The 20,775-nt window shown below is 43.6% G+C and overlaps 1 protein-coding gene across 1 annotated transcript in view; it reads right to left on the minus strand.

Moving 5' to 3' along the window:
- The window catches only part of CACNA1G (calcium voltage-gated channel subunit alpha1 G), a 1,349,169-nt gene that overhangs the window by 885,102 nt on the left and 443,292 nt on the right, over positions 1-20,775 (minus strand). Inside the window, exons 2-3 of the mRNA XM_078654430.1 lie at positions 20,199-20,310; positions 13,190-13,323 (exon numbers count right to left, since the gene is read on the minus strand). Of these exons, the coding sequence (XP_078510556.1) occupies positions 13,190-13,323; positions 20,199-20,310 (246 nt within the window). The remainder of the gene's footprint in view (positions 1-13,189; positions 13,324-20,198; positions 20,311-20,775) is intronic.

Genomic DNA, 20,775 nt, shown 5'->3' on the forward strand with positions numbered 1-20,775 from the left:
GCAGTGATGAACCAGAGGGTGGCAGTGGTGAACCAGAGGGTTGCAGTGATGAACCAGAGGGTGGCAATGGTGAACCAGAGGGTGGCAGTGATGAACCAGAGGGTGGCAGTGATGAACCAGATGGTGACAGGGGTGAAGCAGAGGGTGGCAGTGGTGAACCAGAGGGTGGCAGTGGTGAATCAGAGGGTGGCAGTGTTGAACCAGAGGGTGGCTGTGATGAACTAGAGGGTGGTAGGGGTGAACCAGAGGGTGGCAGTGGTGAACCAGAGGGTGGCAGTGATGAACCAGAGGGTGGCATTGATGAACCAGAGGGTGACAGTGGTGAACCAGAGGGTGACAGTGGTGAACCAGGTTGGTTTAAGGCAAGGTTTGAACTGAACAGCCCAGCTTCATACTGCTCTTAGATCATGGCCAATGCATTCTGGCCAGCTGGAATGTGACTCCCGTGACAACAGGGTGTCATACACGTGTCAGCAGAGACACCGACGGCGGATTCAGATTGCCAGATTCAGGCAGTGTGCTCCAAGAAGCACCAAAATAACCACTGCAGCTGTAAATAACTGACACCCAAACAACCTCTGCTGAGAAGCCGTCAGATAAAAGAGTGCAAGCAAGGGAATTTTTTTTAATATGAATTGCAGCAAAAAGAATTGTTTTTTACTTAAATTGTCCAATTCTGCATTCCAGACATCTGCCACAAGTGACTTACTTTTAGTGGATTAGAAGTCACTGTGTTTCTCTATTACAGTTTGGACTCTATTCTTATGTATTATAGGAGAAATTGTTTATATCCCTTGTACATTTGAAATGCATTCTCTGATTAATGTTCATGACTGATTGTGTACCCTGATAATTTGATACGACAAGTAAATAACAAGACTTTTTAAATTAAGACTTCCTGTGTTGCTTTCTTCTTCTCTTTCACTAGTTAGTGTGGTAACATCACTCTTTTTAAGAGGTACGGAATACATTTACATTTTCAGCGACTGATTTTATGAGTTTGGATCTTAAATTAAAAAATATAGATTCTTTTTGCTGCAATTGCTGGCACACTTTTATCTGACGTTACCTGCCCAAGCCCGCAAGGGTGTATTGGGTTACCCACCCTCCTTCTGAATTCTCTGCTGAGAAGCCATCATTTGAATGAGCATGCCATGCATCTAGTACTTTGTCTGCTGGAGGATGGCCTTCAAAGCTAGCAGAAGTCTATTTAAGTGGTGATCTGGGTGAACGCCACCTAGGCCATGCCAGGGCCCTATTTGATCTCTGGCTCACCAGTCCGTGCTTCACACACATCACATTGACCATCACTAAAAGTTCTTCAGTTCTTTGGCAGGTCAACCAATAACTCTTGCAGCCCAATTACAAACCCGTTAAGAGTAGTAGGGCTATTGCATGGGGGATGGTGAGAGGTAGCAGGCTTGCAGACACAAAGAGAGGAACCCTAGTTTCTGGAGCATAGTATCCTAAATCCTTATCTGTAGCAGTGTTGTATGCTCTTGAGCTTCAGAGGCTTGAGAGGAATATCACCACAGATGGCTTGCTGTTATATATAAAAAGCCACTTTATTTAGGAGCAAGCTGGGGGCACAACATGACATCCCTTGTCTTCTTGCTGCATAAACTAGCAAGGACCTAACAATGCACTAACAAATCTCAACTAACCCATTTCCCCAACCAAAAACAGTTCCCACCACCCAAATTACCATATTGCTCTTTAACTTCAACTTGACAACTTCAGTTGTGGTTCTTGCATTCTATAGCCCCCTTTAGTCTTTGTAGGTATCAGACTTATTGGGAAAATGATTAGATCGTCCATAGGTGGGGCCATAAAAGGACCGCCAACCTACCCATCTCCACTTCTTAAGTCAGTTTGAACTGTATGACCCATTCTCTGCCTTGACATTTTTTAACGTTATGTGCCCACCTCCCCATCCTGTATCAGGGCTTTGAAAAAGCCTTCTCCAAATATCCAGCTGTTCCTCTATCAGGGCATAACCTCAACCTTTGTTGCAGAACCTCCACTTTACCTAGCGTAACTGACTATTCCACGCCCACCCACTGCCATTCCCCCTACCTCTGTCCTTTCTCTGGCCTCCCTAACACATGCTGAAGTGCAATATTGGGTGTCTGTCATTACGTTTTTGACATTCATATCTGAACTTGCATGGTCGGATATCCATAACAGGCTTCCATACTGTTTCCAGCATTCCTTCCTATGAGCCCACTCCCCTAAGGTGGCAGGGTCTGGAAAATGCTATATAGAAAGTGGCAATCCGCTTTCCATGTGTAGCATTGTCAATGGTCTGGTTGAGGTCATAAATTGCAACCGTAACTCATAGTCTAATTCTCCTTATGCCTTGTGGTGGTTCCTGCTCCACCGTGACTGAAAGTCCTCATTGTGTCTCAACCAGGCCAGAATCACAAAGCTTAAACTGGCACACTAGATCACCTCCATGTATTTACATAGTCCTATGCTTGCCTCCAGCGTCTCCCAATGACACATGACAATAGCATAGATAGTGACCGCTGCCATTTACATTTCTATGTTAGTGGATACTTATGGGTGTTTTGCCTATTTCCTTTCTTCCTTTTTTCTGCCTTTGACCCTTCTTTGCACCTTGTCTCCCTGTGTAACAGCTTAAAGATTACTACATAGTCATTCCCCCATATATTGTCTTTTGTGCTCGACAGCAAATGGCTACATAGTGCATACTTTACTCCCATGTATGGTACCTTCTTCCTGTGTTTACCTCTTCTACCTTCCCCTTGTCCTTCTTATCCATATCTGCTGTGTCCTGTCCCATACCCAAACCAGTATCAACTCCTTCTCCCCATCCATTCCGGTCCTTGGACCTGATTTTCCGTGTCTTACCTGCCCCTTCATCTGTTTTTCCAGTCTCCCCTACTTCTTTTTGCCCATCCCTTCTTTGCGGTCATCCTCCTTCTCTTCCAGATAATTTTCCCATGATTCAATCAACGCCTTCTGAAAACTGGAATATCCCTTAGTCCTTCCTGTACCATCTCTCAGTTCTTCCCCTCCTTCGCCCTCTCTCTTTCGCCACTGCTTTGCTCCTGCCTGGGTCCTTTCCCCTTCCCACCATTCATCCTCATACTCACTCCCCAATCGCTTCACATCTACTTGTACTGTCATCGCTCTGCTTGATCGTTTTCCACCACTCATCTGTACGCCTTCTGCACCGCTCACTGGCACACAACCCACCTCCTTGCTTTGCTGTTGCAGCACTCTTCAGCTGCCCACCTTGTTACCTTTATTAAGCACCACCACCACCACGGAACTTATCGCACTCCTGCCCTCAATCCCCCTTGTCCTCCCCTCACCACCTTTGTTGTGCATGTCAATCAGAGCTCTGCCTCTACATGTCTAATGCTGGGGTGAGGTGAGCCCTGCCCTCCTGTGCCTCTTACTTATGACAACTAGGCACTTGTGCCGGTCTTCGCTCCTCATGTGGGGGTTGCTCTGGGGGCCAGGGGTCTGTGGTCATCCTGTGCTGCCGGGTCAAAAGCATTTTCCTCTCTCATTCCTGTGCGGGTTGGTGCCCCATCAGCCTTCCCAACACCATTCCTTCCCCATTTGTGAGCCCATACTCACCCACCTGCATGAAGGCTCAATGATCACAACTCTGGCAGGCCACTATTGCTATTGCTATTGCTATTGCTATTGCCCCTCCTGGGCGTCATGTTCCACATGCCAGTACCACTGCTGTCACCCCGCTGAGGCAGCACCCCTACGAGTATGTTCTGGCTCTGAGGCTCCTTAGCACTAGCCCCTGCATCGTGCTCGCCACTCTCTCATGATCACAAGATCGTCCTGGATGTCCTTTATAGAAGGCACACTGGGCACATCCATCCTCTCCGCGTCTCTCAGAGCAATTGCTCTGGCACTAAAAAGATGCGGTGATGAATTGCAATGGATGCCTGCTGCAACCCACCTCCTCCTCCTAAATCTCCTCAGGCAGAGAAGGTCCTACTCTTCCACCTGCCCCAGGCCTGCTTCCAGTTGCCCTTCAGTAACCTTGCTGGCTATCATCACCACCAACTATGACGCATGATTACAAGAAAATGGCAATTTTCCAGAGGAGTTCTCCATAAAATCTTCAGTTTTGTTCCTTTATGCATGTAGAGATTCTGCATGGGGCTAACTCACGGTAGCTTTAAAGTGTCAGCAGAGGAACGCAAGCAGAGAGCACCGAGATTCGATCGAGCCCTATATTCACTGAAACGCTTTACTAAAACGAAGTAGAAATGTTGGGTCGAAACCTAGCAAGCTTTCAGTATCCCAGCACACTAATGATTTACAAGCAGGGAAGTGGGGCTTGCCCTAAAAATGCTAAAGGATCTTGCGGAGATAAGCATCACAACTTAGGTCGTGCCAACAGCTTCATCTTGGGCGACCTCAACTGCCCCATGGGATCCCTGTGCCAGCCTCACTGCCACTGTGAGCCAGCACCACCGTCTCTCTCAGAGCTCGCAGCAATGGTTAAAGCTGGCTTAATATGATGGAATTTCTATTCATCTAGAGAGCACAGAGCAGCTGAACTCCGAAAAGTATGTAGTTTGTTCATTAAAGCATTGTTCATGAAGAGCCGCAATAGTCTAGTGCAGCACATATAGAAATTACTACTACAGAACAGAAGTTGTGTGTAGACATCATTTTCAATAACGACTTAAGCTTGTGCCTCTGTTGACAAAGTTTAAGAGGATCAAGAAAATGCATATACATCTCGTCCCACACACATTAAATTGTAAATTGCACTCTGTGGGACTTGTTGCTAAACACATTTACAATTAACCCTGGGCGAAGTACTACGCTACGCTCGCATAGTTTGCGAAGTTTGCGCTGCTTCGCACTATGCGAATTGCACGTAGCACAGTGCAAACACGCGTAGCAGTCATTTCTTGCTTGCTCGCGGTCCTCAACTTCAAGTTGGCAACCGCAAGCAAGCAAAATGACTTCCCGGCGAGACTTTTTCCTCGTTCGCGATCAGCAACATCAAGTTGCCGATTGCGAGGGTGAAAAATAAACCTCCCGGTGAGATTCTCAACGCGGGGAGGCCATGTTTCTCATTGCGAGTGGTCGCGAATGCTCGCGATGTGAAACTACCAGTCCGCGTTGAGAAAGCTGCTGCTTGAGTAGAAATCTACTCGAGCGGCAGAAAACAACCGCTTGCACTGTGCAAGATGCGGTTTGCACTGATTATACAGTGCGGACAAGCATCCGGCACTGTGCAATCAGTGCGAACAGCATTTTGCACAGTGCACTACGCAGGTCGCGTAGCTCGCGTAGTGCAAAGTGCACTTTGCGTAGCTACGCGTGAGTCTGAGTACTTGTGGAAATTAACATCAACCAAAGCAATAGAAACCTATTTATTGTAACCTACTGTTTCATGGTACCCCAACCTTGAATGTATTCAGTGTACTTTGACTGGTATAGGGAAAGTTCAACTTGTTCTATTTCTTTAACAAAATGCATCTGAAATTCAGTGCATTGTTCCATTCAAGGTTCAGGGTGCGTTTAGTATTAATTCTAAACAGTACGTTCACATTTAAATGTGGTTTCTTACAAGTCAGTGTTGATAGAGCGTTTTTTTGCTTCGCTTCTAACCTCCTGCTACTGTTTCAGTTTTTTTTTCTCTGTAGAAATCTCCAGACTTCAATTCAATGCTTGCATCTTTGCTTTCAATTAGGTTATTTCAGTTTTCTTGTTCCCTTTTTCAAAGAAAGCTGTGCTATTTCGATACCATCCAGTATCTCAGGATGTTCTACATTTTACATTTACCGAATACTCTACATTGTAGATTTAGCAGATTTTATTCGAAGGTTACTTCGGAGAAAAATGGAAAATATTACAAATGTTTTAGGGGGTCAACGAGTCAATAGAAACTTTTTTTTGACAAACAATTTTTTATTTTTCCTTCTATCTGGAAATATGTATCTCTTTACCTAAGAGCTGTTTAGCTAGCTGGCCATGGTCTGAGCATACTATAAATGCACAGTAGTCTCAGCAAGCGGTCTCTCACTTGTAAATATAATGTCTAATGTATGTCTGCTGTTAAAGTAACATGAACTGGGCACAGGACTAGTTGAGAACAGTTACACAGAGCTGTAGGGAAGAGTAATATTTTAGTTCTAAGTCGATTTTGTTCCCCATTTGCGTCACTTTGCAAATCGTGATGGTAGTCTGAGTATAATATCTAATAAGACCTCCCATAAGCACACTTTGGTCCTCCAGGTTGGTAACTTAGCTGAAGGGAGTAGTGTTTGTGTGGACAACTTTGCCCATTAGGAACTCATGCAATTTTTTTGTGCAGTATGGACCCTATTCACCTTGTAACAGTCTTGACTCACCAAGCAATTTTCAGTCCATCTTGGTTCTGCTGATCTTCTATACAAATTGTATAATACCTCATTACATACTGATCGTTGTTAAAACGAGCCATGCGGTGCCTCACCTCCGTCCCTATTACCTACATAAGAGTCCTTTCTCTTTTGAATCCACAAAAACCTACTTTCTAACCTCTATCAAAGGGACCAGACCCAACACCGTTAATTCACTTGCTTAGACACAAAATTGGTTTCTTCATTCAATAGACTGAGGTCCACTTTATAGAAAGCAGGGTGGGAGGCGATGCAGACTGGGAAGACCAGGATTGAGGGTAATGAATATGATTGAGACAACTTCCTCACCCGCTTACCGCTATTGAATGCGGACATACCCAACCAGTCACCAGGCTTGGCCATAGAGAAGAGAAAACCAGAACACAAAAGAACATTTATCATCTGTGTATTAATCATAATAGAAACATAACAGAAAACAACCAGAGCCACCATCAGACAATCCATGGACCACTAGCACCTGATTCACACACACAGAAATCCCAACCTGGGTATGGTTATTTAATATGAAAGAGGTGTATGAACTGAGTGCCGACCATTACAAAATGTCCACATGTAGACAAGAATCCACACGGCAACAAGGCTCAGTATTAGCTAGTGCTGGTGTGGCCTGTTCGCTCACTGACACTCCCCAGGGGATCAGTAACCAAGACAAATATGGTCTTCCAAAAGTAGAAGAGATGGCTTGGGTTTAGCTTGGGCCAGGAGAGCATGGGTATAGGTCAGTGCTTAATTTGTGCCGGTAATTTATGGTGCCCAGCACCAGCACTTAACTATCAGCACCTGCTCTAATGACAGTTTGCCACACGATAGTGCCGTTGTCTAATTTTTTTATGAGAACAGTAATAGTTGTTTAATCATAAAATGATCAATACCTGCCACAGACACCATTCTTATACCTTTAGGTGGCTGAAATATTCTGAATTGTCAAACTTGTAGGAGTATGCTGGTTGGTAGTTGTATCGGTACTGTCATTGTCAGCACAGGCAAAAACAATGGGTGGTGCAAGATGCAGCGCCCTCCTGAGAAGGACATTGACAGTTACCTTTTTACAAATTGAGCACTGGTATAGGGACTGAAGAGCATTCTTTTGAACTCCAACAAGCTGGGCCCTCTAAACAATATTTGCCTTAGGAAGTGGCACTTCAGATGAACACTCTTGTAATTAGCTTTCTCAGAACTAATTCTATACCACAAGCTGATTTGCTGTGCCGGCTGTACATACCTCTACATAAGCACTGGTGTGGTCAAGCATAAATCATTTAAAGTGAAAGCTTATTAGTCTTGCAGCACCAATTGGGTTGTACAAGTTTTATACATGCAAGCTGGCAGAACAAGATTTAGGCCTGCTTAGGATAGTGTCAGCACCGCCTCTGCTTACCCGTCTACTGTGCTAGGGGCAAGCAATCAATTTGAACGTTTCAGCTCACTTAAGGCTTTGAATTCTACATATACATTTGATAACTGAAAATACATCCAGCTGTTTCCACTTCTTAAAGCTGGATTCCACAGTAGTAGGAAGAGGAGAAGTTTATATAAAGTGTGATGTGGGAACATCTGAGGTTGGAAACAAAATATCCTTCTGAAGGTGACCCAAAATCTACTACCGGACACTTAGAAATGTATCTGCTCTGGACATTAAAGCTTATTAAGCCCCCTTCTCTGTGGAGATAAATTAAGAGTCTAAATGTGATGCAGGAGATGAAGAAGACTAAACATAGCTACACCAAAGGGCAACTGGTGACGAAATAGGCTGACTATTAGCTACAACAATGTCTAGTGTTAATTCCACCTCTTAAGTTTTGCAATGTCAACTCTCAAGCGCAGGCTCATAAGAAAACAAGGAAGAGGACATGGAAGCTTACCTTCTCGTGGCCCTCCATATATACCTCTGCTTCCCTACCCTTTTATGACCCATGTTACCCAAGAAATTGCCAGCTAAAGTACCAGAACTGTCCTGATCTCACACAACGTCTTAACAAAGATGTCCATTCTTTCTCCTTTTTCTGGGAAAGTACCAGACTGTGTGTGGAAAGAGAACCCCCTAAAAGGCAGTAAACAGACGTCGAAAGGATATGAAGTAGTCGTCCACTCCAGCACCATGAAGATCCTATGAATGTAATCGGCCCTGCTCCAGTTCTGGGCACCTGCCATTCACTGCAGTAACAGAGAGTAGGCTTAGAGTAAGCCTCTGCCAATGTATGTACAGAAACTTGTCGCGGTTCTCAGGGTAAGACTGAACTAATAGACAAGAAGAAGGTGAGAGGAGTTTAGCACATTACTGAGACAGTGAATTTCCAAGACACTACTGCAGCTCCTGGCAATATGGTAATCCTGCTGGAGCAGAGAGCCTTTGACACTATGAGAACTGACATGAGTTTTCTAAGCCCTGGTTAGGAAAAGCCAGCACAAAGCAAATGCAGAGCAATCCTTAGTCCTACTCTAATCACTGTAACAATATCTTCAAGTCTCTGAACAAGAAGTCTCTTACTTCAATGAAGTCCAGCCTTAGCCAGGATCTAAGTAGGGCAGGTCTTACTTGGGACGGGGTGACCTTGCCTTTCATCATGCCAGATTGTTTATGCAAGACTAATCCTCTCCTATGTGCAAACAGGGGTCTTGAATAGCGAGAAGAGTAATACACCAGTAATGAAGCCAACTTCATCAGGCAAAAACTGTGTAACAAGTACCCAGAAAAAAACATTCGACTATGTGACCACTGAAGCAGTCTGCATACATTCAGGCACCAAGAACAGGAGAACCTACAAGAAAATGGAGCCAGAGTATGGAAGAATCCAGCTGGAGAGACCATTTCCAAGAGTGAGGCAACAGAGATGAGCATGATATGGCGGTGTAGTTAACATGCACAAGATCCATCAGTGTTGTTTGCATTTAAATTATCCCGCCAAGTATTGACTTCAAATGCCCTTTAGGGATTCATTCTACTGATTCAGCCAAACTACAGTATGACGCAAATGGAGTACACCAGCAAAGAAATGGATCAAACCCCCATGGAGTACAGCAGCGATCATGTGTGTATAGGCGCATTACTCGAGACTAGCAAGGGAAGCGCTCTGGAGTAGCATCAAGTCAGGTGGGTCAAGGATTGGGATAAGTGGAAGGAATGCACCAGAGATGCACTAGGGAGGCAGGCAGGGGATGGAAGTGCCCTGGTGTACAGGAGCACGATTGAAAGTAGAGGGCAGGATGCAGGAGAGCAAGACACCCTAGGGCAGAATGAGGCACACACTTGGGTGCCAGGGTGTGAGTATAATTCTTAAGTGTACACGATTTAATTGGACCTCTTCCATCAATACTACAGACTGAATATATCTCTTAGAGGATTCAGAGGAGTCTTTCGACATGGTTTGGGCATTGAGGTTCAGAAAAAAATGGAATCACAATTTTAAGTACCCACAAAGATCCAAAAAGAGGGACAATAAGCTTATCAGATATGATGACTGTTGAATGTGCAATTGAACATAAACTGCATATGAAAAAAAATGCTTGACAAATCATAGTTACTGCACTAGATCCAACACCTTTTCTTCAATCAGAAAATTAATAGGACCAGGTGGTGTTCTTGCGACGCTACATTGAAAATTCAGGCCTATGAATATCGAATGCATGCACGGTTCTTTTCGATACTTTGTTTACCAGTTGCTGTACATGGTCAGCGGCCCTACCAACAATGCACACTGATGACTTCTCTACAGGCTGTCCTTACTCCTTACAAAGTATATGTCACAGTAGTCCTCCTGTTTGCACCCTACAGACATGGATTTAAGGTAGGGTCGCCACTTGGCTCATTGTCGACAAAACACCATATTTCTTAGCGCCCTATTATAAATCTACATGTCTTGATCCAATAACATATAATAGCGTGAGGCTTCCCGTCCTACAGTACGCCGATGATACAGTCATACTGGACCATACAAAGGTGGGACTACAAAGAGCATTAAATGCTCTAAATAGCTTTAACATCGTAAACAACTTGATAGCCAACCAAGGGAAAACCAAGGTCATCATCTTTGGGTCCTACCAACGGAAAAGGAAAGCACAGTGGCAACTGGGAAACGATTTATTTAACTCGGTGGCTTCATACAACTACTTAGGGGTCTGGTTCACGGAACAGGCCAAGGCGAATATACATATAAACCAGCAGAGCTCTAAAGCCAACAAGGTCACCCACGCATTAAGACAACTTAGCCAGAACCTGACTAGCCCTTCCGCCAGCCCCATCCTGATAGCGCTTAGAGCAAAACTCCTTCCAGCAATCAGCTATGGCCACTTAGCCTTCCCCGGGAAACTGGAGACTCTTTTCAATCTAGCCCAAGCTAAGGCATATAAATCGGTGCTACAAATACCAAAGTCGGCAAGAAACACTAGGCTAAGACTGGAGCTTGGAGTTGCAAGACCAGACCTGATATGTCAGGGGGAGATTATAAAGCTATATTTAAGAATTTTAAGGGCTCCGGCCAACTCTTTAAAAAATCATTTGAGATCTATCTTCGAGTGGCCAGGCTCGGAATGGCACACAAGGCTGGGAATGGCAATACGTGTCTTGAAGATCGATGAAGAATCTATGTCGCGGCAGGACATCCCCCTGAGCGCATGGAAGAAAGCCATCAATAGACAAGTGCGCGAAATTTCCTTCGACCTTGACTACAAATCTCTTCGCCGAAGCCCGCACTTGGTCTCACTAAATGATTCATACAGGGTAGGAACAGCACAACCCTACTTAAGTGAGTCCCTCACAACTCAAACCAGAAGTAAAATTTTATATATGAGGCTGACCATGCTGGGGATAGCTGATTTCAATCCAGTTTGGGCTCGAAAAGGGGATTCCACAACTTGCAGATTGTGCAGTTACAAGAAGGAATCCTGGCTGCACCTTCTCTGTTGCTGCCCTACCCTTAACAATGATCGCCGGCGACTACTGCGCCCAATTTGCCTCAGCAAGAATATAAAGTCTTGCAGCGAAGCATCAGCATTATGTCTATCTAATACCAGCACAATGATCTTGGCAAGACTGGCGAAATTCATCCACCAAATCAGGCTGGCCCTAAAAGCTGTGGGCCACAGCGGACGGGATTCATTCACGCAGCACCACTGACCATGTCCCATTTCCACGCCCCCTTCCAAGAATGCAACGCACCTAGTAAGATAGTTAATGCACCACTGAGAGTAGCTTTTGCGCTCACCTGCAACAGACCTACTCCAAGGCATATAAGTTGGGGAATGGACAATCATGCGGGACTCAGTCATTTGAACAAAATAATTCATGCAAGCAAATGATGTAACCAATTACAGTCCTGATTTTAGCATTAGCTTTTAACTTTAGCTTTTTAAGTATCTATTCTTTTTATATACAAGAAATTGCTTCATTGTTGATTTTACTGTAATGATTTTAATTAATTATACAGTCAATAAAAAATTGTCAAAATATTATAAATCAATGAGCTTGAGCACAAAAAATGATAATGTTATAACTTATTTTCTGAACACATAAGCTTATTAGAGAATGTTTATATCGTGGACGGAGATGCATTCATTAACCACAATACCAGCCACGCTCAACACAGACGTTTATATTTGCTGAGATCATATTATTGTTCAACATTTGAATTAGGGTTGTTAGATCTTTAACGAACAACTTCCATTTCATGAAGGCATCCATCCACCTGCTTAAAAATATCCCCACTAAACCATGCATGAGGGTCTTTTTCGCAGCCAGTATTAAAATCTGATACAGCAACAATCTATCAGAATTAGACACCACTCCAGGTCATGCTCTGTATATAAACTTTTCTTCACATCAAACATTTGCTCAGAACTTGGCTGCAAAATGGAATAAAGACGCTCCAGTATCTCACAATGTTAAGGCATTTTCGAAGCTTTTGGGCAAAATACCACAAGATTAAATGAAATGTCAGTTATACCTTTCTTTTTTCAATATATAAATTGGTTACAATTTCTGGGTTAAAATAGGTTATTTGTTATGACGCGCGCAGGTGTACAGGGTTCGAAGAGTGTTCAAGGTTCTTTGCATCTCAATATTGTCTGTATTTCACTATGAATATGGTGGAAGGTGGGCTATTTTCCTCACTTGCATAAGACCCCTTAGCACCCTTGTTATTCCACTGCGCAGCCATATATTGTATTTTTTAACTTTCGAATTGTGTTCAACTGAGGTTGTAGTATTTAGCCTAAATGCCCAATTTCGCAATTCTGACACTTGACAAGGTACCTATTTGTTCATGGGGCATGCTTTCTCACTTATTTTTGAGACACTGCCTGTAGCAATCTAAAGAAGAATGTGTTAGAGATCTATAAAGGTCTGTCTGGAATGTCCAGAGAATAGACGTATCTTAGTGTAAACCCTAAAGCATGCAGAGAAACTCTGGGTGCCTCACTATCCGACATGAAAGGCAAAATCAGCATTAGTGTTCAATTGTATTAAACTGCCATCATTGAACCATTAGAGATCACTTCTATCTCAGACCCAATCCTCTTTCTTAGGAGCGCTTGCTATATCAAGGACTCATGATCTCACAGTGCCAAAAATCCACCCAACACTCATCAGATGGCATTTCAAGAGCTCCCTGCTGCTCATCTTTTGTCACGCCCTTTCATCAAACATCTTTTCTATCGGTACATGGGAAGAGAGTAAGTGTTTGTTATTGCGTTCACTACACACATTCCTGTCTACCACTAGTTAGCAAAAAATAATTAGAGTGAATACAGAGTCATAAAAACATTCTGAACCTTACCCAGCAAGAACGATGAAAAAATCCAGCCGGTTCCATGTGTCTCCCAAGTAACACTGCTTCCCAAAGATGCCAAGTGCGACCATCTTGAATATCATTTCCACAGCGAAAAATGTAAAAATAAAATCATCAAAGCCCTGCAAACAAAAAACGAATGATAAAGTTAAAAGTCATTTGGAGCTAGAGTTACTTAATGTGGGAGGAGAGAATTAGCAGCACACACTAAAAAGGGACAGATGGTTTCCTTGCTAAAATTAAAAGCTAGGATTCCTAGCTCCCATTTTCAGTCAAAGAAAACAAGATTTCCTTTTAAGCATAGCCTTGAAGGAAAATGGGAACTGATCAAAGAAATGAGAAAGATGCCTTAGGCTCACAATATACCGAATATCTTAAGACAACCACAGAACTAAAGCCAACACACACATCAATTGCACAACGTTTCTGTTTGCAAATACTCCATGCGTGTGCTCTATATGGCAGATGACGAGTTAATGATCCCGCTAAATCAAAATATCAACAAAACGTGTATAGTTTGTGGAAAACCATTGCTATGTAACTCAGTAGTTTGCACAAGTTAGTGATCTTCCCAACTGTGTGCTCAGCCCTTTAGCAACACACATTTTCAGTTCATACTCTTGAAGGTGCCTCAATCCACACTTACATTTATGTTCAGACTTTGTAACAATAGGCAAATACTGATACAAATCAGTGCAAGATTTCATGAACAGCGCAGCAGCCACACCTCTATTGAGATCAGCTAACGTTATAAGACGTGAGATAAATATTTCCAGCTTGATCAGCCCTCCAGTGGCTGACGGTCATAGCTAGGTGTTTAAGGCCCAATAGCCTTTTGGGGTTGGGCGAATGAGGCCGATGTTTTATGGCCTGATGAAGGCTGACTTCTGTTGAAGGATGATTGATTATATAGCCTGATATTTCACATTACAAAAAGTGTCCAATTCACTGCAGCTCTTTCTATTTATGATAATGTCCGTTGATGACTGATCCACTAATCAAGAATCACAGCAGTACTAACACCTTGGCGATGGACTACATAACAAGCTAACTCTCACAAGCCCATACAATCCAACACTCAGTCTCACACTCAAGATACCACGCATCTCACTCTTTATATATATTTTCGAACAACAAAGATAGCACACAGGGCTATGGAAACCCTAGAAAAGAGGAAATCATAACCATTTACATTTTCTGGTCGTCTTCTACTTCTCTAGCTGTTTCACCTCTTGCTATGATTTCCATCACTTTTCAACTCTACAAAATGCCCCCAAATACTCCTGCACAAAAACAGCATTTCTGGGTTCCAAGCTTTGCCATGTTTAGTGCAAACTGTGCTGTTACTTTTCTCTAAATACATCATTGTTTTGGTTTTGGAGTAACAAATCATCTATTTTGTAACCCCACTGACAGTGTGACCTTCACCATATCACTTGCTGTCACATTCACTGTACTCGCAGCCTTGTCCCTATTGAACACTAACTTACTTGCCTGTTTACTTTTCATCCTTTCATTAAATTCCTCTCCTTCCATGCAATCTCCTGGCCCGCTACAACTGAGCCAGGCACACTGTAGTGCTGAGTTTTCTCTCTCCAGTTCTAATGAAGCTTACTAAGTGAAAGCTGGAAGCCTGAATTTGAAGGCAAACACATTGTCCTACATCACTTCATTCCAAATCCTGACTTCTGCTATGGCCACGAGAATTCACCTATTAAGGTGGCAGTAGACCTGCTTGAAAAGGACATTGACTGATTGCTCAAATCTCCAAACTTCCTAAGCTGCTCCTCCAGGGCCAATGATCTTAATTGCATCCACTGGCCGATAAATATGTTGTAGGGAAGCCTTTCCACTTTAACATTTCCTTCAACCACATTAGCACTTGTTCCACTGTGATCTCTGTCACACGTCTGCTCCATGGCTACTTGGAATAGTGATCAAGGAAAACCAACACAAACAATAGCACACTTCCCAGTACAATAGCATGCTCTATAACATTCATTCCTACCTTTTCCGCAGGTAGCTTAGATGAACTACTAGAAAAGATTGGAAGTGTTCTCATGACATGACCTTGTCACCATTGGCACAGTCTAGGCAAAGTGTACTGTCCTCTTTTCCATCTATTTACCAGTTATCTGCACTAAAATTCTGTTGGGTTTTGCCATCTCTAAATGATGAGTTAAATCGACCAGTCTCTCAGTTACTGTGCTGAAGGTATCACCCTGTTACGTATTATTCAAACATTGGCGCTTCATTTGTAACAGAGTACGTCTTCACCTCATCATTCAACTTCTAACCAGGCCATTCCACTTTCACAGATTCACAATCTTTCTACCATACCTGATCTTAACTATTTGGTGCTCATCATTTCTGCTACTCCTCCTTTGCTGTCTGAGGACCCCTTCGCCCTCCTCTGCTCATTATTTCAAATATGCATCAACAAGTAAGCATGATAGGCAATCCATTGAAAAAACCTTGACCCCCCGCTTAGAGTGCTCGGAAATCTCATCAACATCAGACTGGCTGACCACCTCAGCACCAGCCACCTCCTGATCCCTTCCTAATACGCATGCAGACCCAACCCCAGCACACAGAAGATGTGATTCCCCAGAATCATCAGGAACATTGGGGATGGTGGAGCATTTGCATTGTGAACAGAGGAGCTCTTTTTGAGAACTCGAAATTAAGAACTTACACCTGTTACAGAGTGAGTTGGTAAGCCTCAGACCATTCATGCACTCCTCATTGCAAGAAAAAGAATGAATTCGGTAGGGAAAGATCTGGGACTTTACTGCCTGCAACATCATACTGTTATAGCATCAATTGCTTTTTTAATATTATTATTTTTCATTTTTAAATTTATTTTTTGTAAATGTGTTTTGGGGATTTTTCATGTTTTAATATATTACTTATTGTCTACGTTAATTAATAGATTTATTTTTTATTTCATTGCTTATATTTTTTAAGGTTTTGTTGTGCAAATATATACATATATATATATATATATATATATTATATATATATCTGACTCGCTGGTTGCCGCCGCGGCGGTGCTTGGATTTGCCTGGGGTACCGGGATATATCAGAGCCCACCACCTCGTCTGGATGATACTGTAGCGGAGTAAGGAGTCGAGGAAGAAATGGCTTCGCGCTGGGCAGGATAGCATTTCATCCTGTCCCCGTTTTCAGATGACACCAGACGCGGAGGTTGAGACGGTAGGAGACAGGAGGGAGCAGTCTGTTCTGTGGCGGCAGAGAGGGGAGTCCACTCCATACCAGCACAGCATTGTTTCCTATCCCCACGCAACCATTACCAGAAATGGACATATGTAATGCATTCTGGGACTGGTAGTCGCGGTACATGATGCGACCTACCAATGGACATTTGCGATTGGTATTTGGACCGAAGGGGCGGAGCAATGCAGGACAAATGAGGTGGGGCGTGGTATTTGAATCAGGGAAATGTGCCACCACCTGTAACAGTTCACTCGCGGCGCTGAAGAAGGCTGATTGTAAGCCGAAATGCATTCGCTTGTAAGCGGGTGACAAGGAAGCCTCCTATCTGTTGTTGTGGAATAAATGCTGTTTCCACAGGTTCTCCGTTGTTGGTCTCTGCACTCTCACCGTTGGAGGGGGTGTTGGAATGGATATATATATATATATAAATAATAAATATATTTATTTATTTATTCATTTATTTATTTATTTACATTTTCCCTTAAATAACCAAAGGTTACAGGGTCATTATAGTTAAGAAATAGAATGTAAAAAAAACTTAGAAATTCACTGAAGAATCCAAAGGTTACAGGGACATTATAGTGATAGCGGGGCCTTTTTATCGACCTTGGTAGGATGAAGGTCTGATGTAAGCCCTACTTGACAAAATCTGAAAATAGGCTAAAATGACCAGTTTTCACCATATAAAATCAGCAAATGAAATCCCACGGATCCCCTGAATCCCGGGTTTGTAGGCCCAAGCCAAAGGCCCAAGAGCCCACCGTGCTTAGGCCTAAAATGTATCCAGGGGCTACCATCTTATGATGACAGCCTCTCACATTTAACTTACGTTTCGGTGCATTGAAATAAACAAGGTGAAATTAGGCCTACGGAGGTTAGTTAGTTTCACAGCCAGCTTCAAGACCAACACCCACACATACACAGACTGGTGCACGTTGGTACAGCTTCCTGAAAACATTGCTAAAGTAATGTTTTGAAACATAGCTTGCACAAAGTAAAAGCAGCAACCTCTTGCAATAATCAGCATCTATCATAAGTTTCGCACGTGCAGATGTTCTTTTTTCAGAAATGTACAAAATGTTCTTTGAAGATGTCCTTCCGGTGTCCTAGAACACATGTGGTTAGACCGCCTGCACTGAATGGGCGTAGGCCAGTGTGTCACCATAGAACCTGGTTCCGCATTTTCAGGTATATTAAATTCAGCCCATCAAATCTGAAGCCAGAGTTCTGCTAATGCGACTTTTGCATGCAAAGCTCTCCGGCTAGTCGATTGTCTGACTTAGGGTGTCAATTCCTCTCTCTCAGGTGGTGGGCTCCCTAAGCCAGATAATACTTTTGTCTTTTTAAATGTCTGTCCATGCTCTGTATTTTCCATTCACACCTAATTCCTTGCATTCTTAGGTTCCCTTAAGCTATTAGGGCCTGCTGGGATAGTCTCCATAGCTAAGGTGCTTCTAGGCACTAGACTTTATAGAGTGTTCTGCTTTCCCTAACTAATTTAAATTGTACCTTTTTAAAAGATCCCAGTCCTTTTGCACCTTGGATCTCTTTGGAATGTTAAGCTTGCATGGGTAATAAATGCATTTTCTGATGTACTTAAGACTTAACAAATAAAATGCCATTTCAAGTGTGATCTTTGTTATCTCATATCCCTGTTCCTTGTTCCTCAGTGAAGTGTTGCGTTGATGAACTGTGACCACGGCTCATGACCACAGCAGGGTGGTTTGTGACTCGTGACCCTAGAGGGCTTCCTTTCTCCCCTCATCAATAGTTAGGCTCAGATTTCACTTGTACAAAGCCATTGTAATTCAGCAGTTATAGTTACCTGAGCTATAACCTATGACACTGCTTATGACCTCACATATTACATCATTCATGACATGGTACTGACATCACTGATGATGATGCTTGACCTATCAGTGTTTCACCCTTTTGTTGATTTTTTGCAGCGGTTTGCAAAGTGGCCCTGATGATAAATATCTGTGACATCATCTATAGTCGATGCCTTCTCTAGAAATAGCCAACTATGCAGAACTTGCACATCCATGTAAAATCTCTGAATTGTTACATACCTTGTGGTGTGCTCACCGCCACCTGCATTCCCAATTAGCCTTTACCATTACCCACTGTTGTTAATTCACTTACATTTGCCTGTGTTTACTTTTCTTTGCTGAAGTTGAAATGCTGCATTAATGCTTCTTGGTGAAACTTCTGCATCTGATCGAAGCATGGACTTGACCCTTGTTCTCTCTTGGTTTCCACTGCAGAGTTGTGAAGGGAGACGAGCCTCCTTAACTCAGCACATAGTGTTCAGCGCTCTCTTCTTTCTGAACACATATGACAAACCGGTGCCTTTCCATGACAATGCTAGTGCTTGATTTATAATGTTAATTGTTTATTTAGGTAAAGATTATACTCATTTAAACTATCAGCATCACTGCCCTATATCCTCTCTTATCCTCCTCCTCCGCCGGCCTGATCCCCTGTGCAGTGCATGAGCAGGGCAGTCCTCTCAGTGTTGACAGAAGAGTGTCATGGTGCTCTGTTGTGATGCTCACAGGAGGGCTTTCTTTTCTTTTTCACCAACTCATGAATGGCTCCCTAGAATCATCAGGAACAGTGGGGATAGTGGAGCATCTGCATTGTGAACAGAGAACCTCTCTTTCAAAACTCGAAATTAAGAACTTGCACCTGTTACAGAGTGAGTTGTAAGCCTCAGACCATTCATGCACTCCTCGTTGCAAGAAAAAGAATGAATTTCGGTAACGAAAGATCTGGGGCTTTACTGCCTGTAAGTACCGCCTGGTCCTCCTGAACCCATAGTGGACATCAGTTCAAAGCTTTGATTGAAAGTAAGTGTCATCATTAACGCTGCTCGCAGGAGGAGCAATAGCAATTGATCCTGACTTCTTGCACTTGAATCTCTTAGTGCCTCGAGCTGGCGCCTCTCATCGGCCGTGACACTGGTAAGAGGTTGTGGGGTACTTGGTGAATGACGAATGCTTGCAGCCCCAGCCTTTTGTGAATCCTGCAGTGAAAGTTACATGAGCACTGCTGTGGAGGGATCACACCAGATACAACCTCTGATGCCCTCAGAGGTGCAGTGATTGATAGAGGGAAGCGCCCAATACCTCTGTAACTTAGCATCAGTAGTTGGTAGTGTCGGTGACAGTGCTGCGGGATCCCTGGGTAACAGGGACCTTGAACGTCAGTGGCAGGAGGTGCTTCAGAACATGTGTGGTGGGCCTGGCAGTCCAGCTGAGTGGTGTGCCAGGCAGTGAGGTGGCAACGCTAGTGACAGCATTCAAGCATGTCTCGTCCTGAAGCTCTGGCATTGGTGTCGGATTCCTGCCCATGAACAGGGTTCGCAATCCTTGTAATTCTGGTGTCCCTCGCTTGGGGGTGCTGTGGTCTATAGGGTGAGACTGCTGGAGGAGCTGAGTTACACAGCCTCCGGTAATGACCCTCTCTGCAGTAATACCATAACTCCAGCACAGAACCATGTTTGCTCTCGGTGGACAAGTGGGCAGGTGAGCCGAGGGGGCAGAGGACACACTATAAAAATCACCAGCCCCTTTCCTTTTGAATTATTCTCACAAAATGCATGTTTAGCAGCATTCCTAGATTGTGTATCGAATTCTACATTATACAAATGGAGGAAAATATATCAAAAACACATATGCAGTCAGTATATTCGTGCAGTTCATTCTGTATCACACACATACACAGGATCTCAGCGAGACATTAGTGCCATACGTACCTGTAAAATGATGCAGCGCTGCGAATCACAGACCATGTCCTCACAGGGATGGAACATTCCCAGGGTCACACAGTTCAGGAGAATCACCAGCATGCTGAAGCGCTCAAACCATGTATAGGAGAGAAAGGTCAAGGAACTCAACAGATACAGAAACGCGCACCTTTGTAAAGAAGCCCCAGAGATTCTCAGACACAATAGTAACATTCTTGGCTGAGTTCAAGGCATAACAATGCAGAACAACGCGACTCTCGTCTGAAGCAACAATGCAAACAATTCCCCATGCTCAGCCCCCCTCTACCTCTTACACGTTCTCGGGGTGTCCTTTTGCAATAATAGGCCACTTCAGCTGAGAATAATGCGGTATAAAATGCCTTTGAAATGTGCAAGTTCTCGGCCAGCACGTGACAGACAACGCTTTCGATGAAAGGCTCGTTGGGCGTGCAGCAGTATAATAATTCCTATTTGTAAAGCGTAAACATATCACCCCACCCCCTTAAGGGTCAAGGCGCTGTGGGCCGTGGGGGAGATTAAGTGAGCTATTGGCCAGAGTCACATGATACTGAGCTGCCGCCAGCGC

The sequence above is a fragment of the Lissotriton helveticus genome, chromosome 7 (assembly GCF_964261635.1).
Source record: "Lissotriton helveticus chromosome 7, aLisHel1.1, whole genome shotgun sequence".
Taxonomy (NCBI): Eukaryota; Metazoa; Chordata; class Amphibia; order Caudata; family Salamandridae; genus Lissotriton; species Lissotriton helveticus.